Here is a 10534-nt window from a genome sequence, read left to right as displayed (position 1 = left end):
AGTAAGAGGGGAGGGCAAGCTCTGCAAGTTTGGGGAGGAGGCCATGATACCCACAAGAAAAATTTACAATTTCTAATAGATATGTTTTCTAATTTTTATTTATATCCTAAATGTAAAATTTTAACTTAATCTAAAGACCAAAATCCATTTAGAAGAGAATTATTTTATTAATGTTTCTTTCCATTTCGAGTAGACTCACATAATTATTTCAAGCATGGTTTCTTAAGTATCTATTTAAATTTTTCGATTAACTTATTACGAGGGGGTTAGCTATCCCTAAATTTTTACATATATACATACACATGGGACTTGGGCAAGAGATCACAAAAGTGCTATTGTGGTTAGCTTCACTCATGTCTTCTTCATAGACACTAATAGGCCATGCTCCCACAAACAGCTAGCTCCTACCGCATTGTTAATGGTATAGGCTAAATAAATGCTTTCCAAATCAAACTTGCAAGTCACCCATCATACAGCTATCTCATTGCTTGATGGATCTTGCCCAAGGCATCTCAACAACGTGTTGCGTTTAATGAAGTGCAGCATATGGTGGTATATAGACTTCTTTTCTATTATTTGGCATCCGCTAGGTGCTTTTTCATTGCTAGTAGGTTTCCAAATGCAGGTGGTACAGGCCCCAAGTGCAATGTGATGTCTTGGACAGCTTGACCAAAATTAACTGCATTGGTCAAATTCCAAAACATAGATGAGTGCTAAGTGTAGATATGAAAACAACCACCTATCCCTCCCACATGAAACTCATCAACAAAATCAAAGCTGTATTCCAAATTGGACAAAATGCAAATCACCTCAAGCAAATTTTAATTCCTAGTGTAATCACTATTGCTCACCCAATATGCTGATGATCACAAGGTCTAACCATGACTACCATAGCATTAACTCCAAAGCCCATCAAATGTCGCGATCTCATACATACTTGTCAAGAATCATATACCCTGCAACCTTCAGTTGTTGGAGCCAATTCTCCACTCAATGGGGGATTCTATCATAGAAGAGATGCTCATGTGTTGTTCAATAGCAAAAGAGGGAGCACATTGCAAGCCCCATCAAATAGAACAACGCAATCCATCATCCCACTATGCAAACACATCACAATAGGGTTGTTCTAGATTTCCCGTCAATGATTACAAGCAACACACCACCCCATATCTAATATATACATCCTCCCAAGTATTGCTACATCCTCTATAGCTTCTGGACATGGCTTGATAATGTATCAAAACCCTTGATCACTCAAACAATGACAACCAAAATTTTTGGCATGCATTAGAAATGTTTCTCAGACATTTGTAACTCCAAAACATGGGAAACCATAGACTTGCTGAATTACTGTATAGACCAACACAAGGAAGAACTACACTTGCACTGGAAAACCTGAAGCGTATATTGCAAGACATATTTGATTAGGCAACCTACTCGATTGCTATGGGACTTTAGCACTGACATTCAAAAACCTGTGCTACCTGTACAAGCCTCGCTTGGGCAGTTCAGTCCAACCCAGAGTATGAGAGGCTCTACAACATTCATGGATCAAGCTTGGACTACATGTGGACAAATGCTCTCCCCTACCACCACAACCATATATTTGCCAAGGGTCTGACCATCCCATTATGTGTCTCCACCTTCTCAATGTTTGCAGATGTCCTAGCCTTCTCTCCCTCTGTCATTGTCTTCGCTTAGGTAGGCCATTGTAATTATTCACCATGTAGCACTGAGAGGTGTGTTTGGAAGGATCATAGCTTGTTCACATGACTCTAGCAGTATATCTCTGTTGACCCATGTATGGAAAGACTAAAGCCAACATTTGGTCTTTAAGTGAGAACAAAACTTGACACCCCTGATAAAGAGCTGATGTTAGACTAGCTTTGGCAGACATTTTACCGTGACCTGCAGGGCATGGAGACATGCTTATCAGGTTTAAAGGCTTATGCAATGTAGCCAATGAGGTCTGGAAGTAATTGAGAAATACCATGTACCTTGACAAGCAAGGGGGCAGTCTGTGGAGACACAAACCCTAGCTCTGGGGATCCACAGGGTGACTGCACTTGATGCCTATGGAAAGCTGCAGATGAATCAGAAATGCGCAATCAGGCATCCCATTGAGCACAGGGATAATGATGTGTGATCAACAGCTACCCTCTCCCAAGTCCCAACCAAAGGCACTAGACACAGTCCACTGCTGTTGCAGGAGAAGCCCTTGAAAAACTGACATTATTTAAATAAAGCTTTAGATTATGTCTGAAACTGAGGAGCCCTTAAAAGTTGGCATTAGTCACATACACCCCAAATAGATGCTAGGAATTAACACCCCTGAACATGGATTCCTATTTCAATGACCCATGGTTTCTCTGCTAGAACCACCATTCAGCATACTAAGAAATGTTGACACTTTCCGTGTGATACCTCCTGGCTGTTCTTCTAGAAACTGTTGCAGAGCCTTGCCATTATCTCCTCTCCGGTTATACCCTGCAACTAGCGTATTCCATGCAACAAGATTGACTTTATGGAAATTCCTGAACACAGCATATGCATCTGCAAAACTATCACATTTGGCATACATGTCAATCAGACAGCACCCAACTGATTCATCCTGCTCACATTCATTCTCAATCACTTGAACATAGAGATGCTGTCCTTCACATAAGTCTCCAGTGCTTGAACATGAGGTTAGAACATAAAGAAAACTTCTCTCATCAGGCTTCACACCCTTACTCTGCATTTGCTCAAACAAAAGGAGAACCTCCACATGATTACCACAATCAGCATACCCTGAAATTAAAGAGTTCCAGGTCACAACATTGTGGTTACAGGTGGTCTCAAGGACAGCAGAAGCATCCTGCAAAAGACCACATTTGACATACATGTTAATCAGGGCAGCCCCTATGTATGCATCTACATTAAATCCTGTTTCAACGATATATGAATGGAACTCCCTGCCTGCCTTTGAAGCCTCTGTGCAAGAGCATGCCTTCAGAACACAAGTGACTATAACCGAGTCTGCCTCTATGCCAGCATGCAGCATTTTCCTGAAAAGCTGCAGGGCATCCTCACCCTGTCCATGTTTTGAATACCCAGCTATTAATGCACTCCATGTCACTAAGTTTGGTTTATGTAACCTGCTAAAAACATTATGTGCATCATTAATGCTACCATAGTTGATATACATTCCGATAAGACTACTGCCAACAAACATATTTGACTCAACCCCACTTTCCACAACAAGGGCGTGTACATGCATACCCTGGTTTACATTTAACCTATCACATGCTTTTAAAATGCTTACAAAAATGACCCCATCAGGCACCAAACCATTTTGTTCCATCTGAGAGATTAGTTTGAATGCATCTTTGCAATATCCATGATGTGCATACCCAGATATCAAGACACTCCATGTAACAAGATCCTTCTTACTTAACGTATCAAACAGACTTTGTGCATCAGTCAGACAGCCAAATTTTGCATACATGTCTACAAGGGTATCACAAAGAGACTTCTTGGACTGCAGATCACTTTCGTTAATATGAGAATGGATTAGTCTTCCTAAACCTAAGGCTGAGGCATTAATGCAGACTTTCAAAACGAGGATGAATATGGCATAATCTAGTTCCACTGCCTTTTCTTGCATTCTTTTGAAAAGTTGGAGAGCCTCCTGATCCATCCCAAGCTGAGTCTGGGCAGACAGCAAGGCATACCATGACTTCACATTGTGTACTTGCGATCTGTTAAACACAGCAAGTGCATCCTCCAAGCAGCAGCCACATCTGACATACATGCAAATGAGGGCTTCCTCAACAAAGGCATCTGATTCAATCCCGCCCCTCAGAATGTCAGAATGGGTCTGTCTTCCCTGGTACAACATTTCAAAGCTTGTACATGCTCTTAGGACCGGTACGAAGATATGCTTGTTGGGTTTGATGCCTGACTTTTGCATCTTACTGTAGAAATCAAAGGCTTGGTCATATTGCTCAAGTTTTACATATGCTGAGATGATGGCATTATAGGCAAACACTGTGGGATCAGGCAGATTGTTGAATGCTTGGGTAGCTTCAGGTAAGCACTTGAAAGAAGTGAACATGCGGATGAGTTGAGAACCTATTTGATCATTAGTGTGTAGCCCACTTCTCAGAACAAACTGGGTGAGCTCTCTTCCTGCCTCAAGGTCGTTGGCACTGATGCATTTGGGGATGAGGCCGAGCACGCTGGATGCACAGAGCCCTTGCTGCCCCTTCTGGTTCAGGGCACGGATTGCCTCATGTAGCTTTCCTGATTCCCACAGCCTAGAGAGAGGCTCAACAGCAGCCATTTTATTGCTCTGCAGCACTGATCAAAAACTGCTGGACAATCTTCTCAAATCGGAAACCAGCCCCTTTGACGAAGAACTCAGCCAATGGATGCTCTCTGAAATCGGCGAGTAACCATCGAAAGTTTTGTCTCTCTGCATGTCATGGTGCTTATATGCCATGTGCCCACCATCTCGTAACCTCCAACAGGTGCTTCATCGGTAGGCTGATGCGGAACGTATCTTCTGAATGCCGTGCGCTTCACAAAGCTTCCGGCTTTAGAGTCTAACATCCCCCTTTACTAAGTCTTGACTTAGCGTGCAAGGTTCTCCAAGAGCACGGCCACAAGAGCACTAAGCGTTGGATCACGCGCATGTATGTGGTTGCAAACCGAGGTGCCAAGTGCAACAAAGGTTTGATTTGTGCACTTGTTTCTGCTTCTTATGCACGAAACCATCTCAATGATGGTAAAAGGTTGGTTTTTTAGCCAACCCACACCTAACTTGTGAGCATGAAGATTTCGTAGGTATCCCTCTCCTCCCTTTCAAGTTTTTTGGAGTAGTGAATCCCAATCAACTAGCAAACATCAGGCCTGCATGGCATGACACAACTCCCAATCACCTAGCAATTAGATCATCATGTGGTGTGACCCTAAGTTGACCAAACAATCAACTTCATTTAGTAGACGAGTGTATGATCAAGGTTTTATGCTTATAACTTGATCATTTCAAGGGTCAAACTAGAGCATCCACAACTAGTATGCATGACTAACTCTGCCTGTATTTTTCTATTTCTAAATTGGTTGTTCCTTGTGCTTAAGATTTCAAACCATCTTTGCAAATTTTATTTCAAGTTGAAGGTTCTAGAACCTAGGAGACCTCATTTTGATCTATGGCTGGAGCTTAGTTGGTGTGAGAGAATCTCAACATACACTTGATCAAATGTTGTAAAATGGAAAGCAAGTAGATAATTCAATGGACTCAAGTGGAGAGATTATTAAAAGTTGAGAACAACCTTTGCAAGTCCGATTACCACGTGATGTCATATGGTTGATGAGTAGTTGTGATGGTAGCACTTGTTTGTCAATGTCACTGATGCCAGGAGGCATATTACACAGTGGATTCCATGCTACGGTGGATTCCGTGAGGTTTTACGGTGGATTCCGTAAACTTTTATTATCAGGGCTCATACACAAAGTGGATTCTTTGTGCAAGAAGTTGATGGGGACGCCTATCCTTTTCAGGCGTTTCATTAATTTAGTGTGTACATGGATGATTCCATAGCGGGTGATTCCGCAAAATACATATTAAATTAATAAACGTTTATGAGTTTAGAGTGCGCACTCGTGATAAATTAAGGTTAGGATTGATTTCTAACCAATTGATTTATTTATGTGGCTGAAGACTGCTAGGTATTCACTTTTGTCGGTTTAATTGTATTATTTTACTAACGATTGTGAATGCTTCAGTTGATGTGTAGAGATAGCAGCAGTGGCGGTGGAAAGCATTGGAGGATAGCGTGTATTCGAGTTATCACCTATATTTTGATGGGCGCATATCTTAGGCATGGCGCCTATATTTTGTCGCACCTATTTATCAAGGCGTTGGATATTTATTTATTATTTTTGTATGCGCATGGGCGCACGATTATGATATTTGTATTTGGACATTATATTGGGTATGTCTGACTCCTTAGGCGCCCGCCCATTAGCTTTATTTCTATTTAACACTAAAGCAAACTCAAAAGCTAAAAGCATGCTATTTTGTAATTTGGGCTATTATTTGAGCTTGAAGATGATTAATACATAAAATAAATACTTTGTGGAGTACTCACACAAGGCATGGGGGGAGATTGCACCCAATTGGTCTCTTGTTCATGTCGTGCATGCTTTCTACCTTGAGTTTTGTGCAAAAAGTAGAGTTCTTTTGTTCTTGGGGGACCTTCTGACGCTCACTACGCGCGCTTACGGCATCCAATCTGTGCACCAGTGGTATCAGAGCAAAGCTGAGATCGAGAGCTTCCAATCGCTACCCATCTTGCGCGAAGGCGGAGCTCCTGGAACTATCGAGCTTTACAGTCAGTTTCATCATGAACGATCGATACGAGTGGATTCCTAGCGGTCAAAAACCTCTGTTTACAGCCTCTGATCGCGAAGGACCGGCCTGAGGAGGCGGAGGACCACTCCTACATCTCCCTCTCCAAGTCGTTTTTTCACATTCAACACAGATAAGCTTCATCTGTTTCAAAAAGCTTAAAAGCTTAAAATTAAAGGTTAGAAAAGCTTAGTATTAAGCTTTAAGAAGCTTAATCCCCAAATTTGTCATCGAGCAGCGTCAATATACTGTCGCCGCGTTCAAATCTGTTGTCGACATACTCCGTTACTTGAAAATCATATAGGCTTCATAAAGCCTTAAACTACTAAGTAACTCCTAAGTTCTGCAAGTCTACAACTTTTGCAAGTTCACCAAGTCCACAGAGATCAAAATTGACTTATTTCAACAACTCCCATAAGGACGGTTCCTGCGCAGAAGCATAGAACTACAAAATTGTTCCTTGGAAGACTCTGTTCGCATATGCAGACTTGCTGAACCAGTTTCAGCACACGCAGAAGGTCATACGTAGTTTTTACGAAGACTACAAATCCCGCAACCGCAAAAGACGAAGGCCGTGAAAGCCAAATAGAAATCTATAAGCCTTGTATACCCGGTTTTGAGCTACGCTCATCCCGCTAATTGGATTTTGAGAGTGCGGGGTCTTTTCGATTTTTATAGGATGACGGAACAAAATATGGATGATTTAATGGCTGAAGGCGATCTTCCCGAACCTACGATGGAACAAAAATTGGATTTAATTATAATGCAGCTTGATGAAGAACGAAGAGCTCGACAAGCTTTGCAAGTTCAATTGGCCAATTTGCAACGATTTACTACCGACAAAGATGGACCACAACCCGAAGATCTTATGCGACGTACCATCGATGGGACGCTCGAAGCTCAATCCATCCGCAAAGAAACAAAGTCGATCGAGCATCTCTTTGGTGAACCGTGGTTCGTAAGAGCATTGATTGTCCCACTACCTAGGAGAGTTTCAAAAAGAAGTTTATGCAGAATTTCCTTCCTCCTCAATTCCATGAAAAAGCCATAAAGCAATGGGACCTTCTACAGCAAAGAGATTGCGAGCCTATTTCCCAATACATCAAACGTTTTTGGAATGCCCTACTGCAACTCCTAATGCTAGAAGACGTACCTAAAGCGACTCACAAGCGCAAGTTTATGTCTCGATTACTTGGACATTACTACGCTGAAGTCAATATGTTCAAGCCTGCAACCCTTGAAGATGCAATTTCTTTGGCTCATGATACTGAAGACAAGATTCACGGAAGAGACAAGCGTCCACAACAATTTCAAGCAAATGGTAACTATGGTTCCAAGCAATTCAATTCAAAATTTAGAAGATTCAATCAAAGTCGTTTTCCTTCATCATCTTTCCGTAAGTCTTGGACAAAACCACCTGCTTTGCCATCAAATACCAATCAAAACCCTAAGCCATCCTCACAGCCAAGTCCCAATATTCCTAGACTTCCTGCCATTGCCAAGAATGTATCTAAAGCCAAACCTATAGTTTGTTACAAATGCCATCAACTTGGACATCTAGCAGCCAATTGCCAATCGAAGAAGCCACCTATCCATATCAATTATCTTGGAGCCATGGAAGATGAAGAACATGAGGAAATGCCTGACTTTACGAAAGATGAAGACGACATTGCTACTCCTTCAGATACTTTACCAGGTATGCCAACTCCACATTCTTTGTTGACAATGAAATGTTTAGTACATGAAAAAGAAAAGATTATTTTGCATCATAATGGTAGTACACATGATTTTATTTCTACAAAGTTAGTGAAAGAATTGAAATTACAAATTGTTTCTACACATTATTGCATTAAAGCAGCATTCCTAGGCACAAGGTATAATGGAACACAAGAGGTGCATGACTTAGAAATTAAAGTTGGTGAATACACTGAACGAAGGAATTTTCTAGTTGTACCTTTGCAGTCTAGTGATATTATCCTAGGTATGCCTTGGCATCATCAGTATAATCCTAACATAGATTATTCCACGCATTCAATTAAAATTTATTTTCAAGGAAAACAAATTACATTGCATGGTATGCACGCATCTAATAATTTTCCACTGCTTACTCATACTCAAGCTAAACGTGCATTACGTAAAAGCAGTAAATCTTATTTAATTTGGATGAATGAACTTCAAGCTAAAGAAAAACATATGCATCCTAGGCATAAAGAATTCCTTGCACAATTTAAAGATTGTTTTGCTGAAGATTTACCACCTGGACTACCTCCTTCACGTCCTAAAGACCACAAAATAGATTTAATTCCTAGTACACAACCACCATGTAAAGCACCATATAGGCATAACCAGATTGAATAGAAAGAAATTCAAAATCAAGTAGAAGAATTATTAAACAAAGGATTAATTAGACCTAGTAGTTCTCTATTTGGTGCACCTATTTTATTGGTAAAGAAGAATAATAATACTTATTGCATGTGCATTGATTATCGTGCCCTGAATAAAATCACTGTAAATAATAGATATCCAATTCCTAGGGTAGATTATCTTATGGATAAACTACAAGGTTCTACCATATTCAGTAAGATAGATCTTAAATCTGGTTATCATAAAGTGAGATTAGATAAATCTGATATATTCAAAACTGCATTTAGAACACAATTTGGACATTATGAATTTCTAGTGATGCCTTTTGGATTGACTAATGCACCTGCTACATTTAGTAGAATGATGAATCGCATATTTTTGAAATATCAGCATTGTGTTATAGTATTCTTTGATGATATATTGGTATTCATTAAAAATGAGAATGAGCATTATGAACATCTATCTTTAGTTTTCAAGTTGTTGAAAAATAATCAATTGTATGCTAATCCAGAAAAGAGTGAATTCTTCAAAAAGAAATTGAATATTTAGATCACATTGTGTCATCAAAAGGTATTACGGTTGACCCTAAGAAGATAGAAGCAATATTGAATTGGCCCATACCCAAAAATGTGCATGAATTACGTTCTTTTCTAGGTCTTGCTAGTTTTAACAAGAAGTTTGTGCGAAATTTTTCATTACTTGGCTTGCCTTTGACTAAACTTTTAAAGAAAGGTATTGTTTATCATTGGTCTGATAATCAACAAAAATCTTTTGATTTATTGAAACATGCATTAACCCATGCTCCTGTATTACAACTACCTGATTTCAATAGACCATTCTTTACTGATACTAGCGGATCTGGAATAGGAGCCGTACTTATGCAAGATAATCATCCCATAGCCTATTCTAGCTGTAAATTGAAACCATCCGAACTTAAATATTCCACTTATGATAAAGAATTGTTAGTTGTTGTACAAGCCTTACATCAATGGAAACATTACTTAATGGGTTCTGAGTTTATGATTAAGACTGACCAACAATGCATTAGACATCTCCTTAGTTAACCCCAAATCTCTGACCGACATATCAAATGGGCAGCTTTCATTCAGAGTTTTCATCCCCTTATTCAATATCAACCAGGAAAAGAGAATGCAGTAGCCGATGCTTTAAGTAGAAGACTGACCATTCATAATATTTCTGTCATATCATTTGATTCCCTTATCCCTATGAAACAAATTTCTATGGATTTTATTACTGGTTTACCTAATACTAAAGCTAACCATGATATGATTTGGACTATTGTAGATAGATTTAGCAAACAAGCATATTTCATTCTATTATTTATGACTGTGATTCTAGATTTTGTAATAATCTTTGGATTACTTTGTTTGCTAACTTAGGAACAAAGATTGATTTTTCATTTGCATTTCATCCTGAAACAAATGGTCAAATAGAAGCTACTAACAGTACTATTTTAGATATTCTACGTGCTTACACTATTTCAAAACCACATGCATGGGATACACATCTACATTTACTTCAGTTCGCATATAACAATACTCCACACACAGCTACAAAGAAAGCACTATTTGAAGTGATTTATGGTTATAGATTGTCTACACCTGTTGCATCATTATCAAATAAGATTCAGAGTGCTGATGATATTGCTAACATGCATGCTACTATTTTTTATGAAGTTAAAGATATGATTGCCAAAGCCTAGCAATCATATACAAAGCAAGCAAATAAGAAAAGACAGGCCATGAATTTCAAAGT

General features: G+C 39.5%; 1 protein-coding gene across 6 annotated transcripts; it reads right to left on the bottom strand.

The window, feature by feature from the left end:
• Nucleotides 1-418: 418 nt before the first annotated feature.
• On the bottom strand, nt 419-4592 carry LOC148034894 (pentatricopeptide repeat-containing protein At5g27110-like). 6 transcript variants are annotated; one of them, XM_087679840.1, is made up of 3 exons: nt 3714-4592; nt 2425-3137; nt 419-2083 (listed from the first exon to the last, which is right to left on the bottom strand). In XM_087679840.1, the coding sequence occupies exons 1-3, from the start codon at nt 4322-4324 to the stop codon at nt 1947-1949; spliced, it is 1461 nt and encodes a 486-aa protein (XP_087535966.1). In that variant the 5' UTR covers nt 4325-4592; the 3' UTR covers nt 419-1946. The 6 variants fall into 6 exon arrangements, 5 of the variants coding, with proteins under 5 accessions (XP_087535966.1, XP_087535965.1, XP_087535961.1 ...); XM_087679839.1 differs by having other exon boundaries at nt 422-2083; nt 2425-2561; nt 2790-4592; XR_015691127.1 differs by having other exon boundaries at nt 424-1908; nt 1998-2226; nt 2425-4592.
• Between the last annotated feature and the right edge of the window lie 5942 nt (nt 4593-10534).

This window comes from Lygodium microphyllum, chromosome 6 (genome assembly GCF_053477565.2).
Source record: "Lygodium microphyllum isolate KBCC chromosome 6, Lygodium_microphyllum_v1.1.10, whole genome shotgun sequence".
NCBI classification, from domain to species: Eukaryota; Viridiplantae; Streptophyta; class Polypodiopsida; order Schizaeales; family Lygodiaceae; genus Lygodium; species Lygodium microphyllum.
Note: the sequence above shows the minus strand (reverse complement) of the source record. Positions and strands in the feature narration are given on the sequence as shown.

Excerpts from the sequence above, each read along its gene's own strand:
- LOC148034894 (XM_087679835.1), bottom strand. The coding sequence starts at position 4,324 with ATGGCTGCTGTTGAGCCTCTCTCTAGGCTGTGGGAATCAGGAAAGCTA. Across the intron at positions 2,084-2,424 it reads TCTAGAAGAACAGCCAGGAG|CTTTCCATAGGCATCAAGTG; the intron begins GTATCACACGGA and ends ATTCATCTGCAG.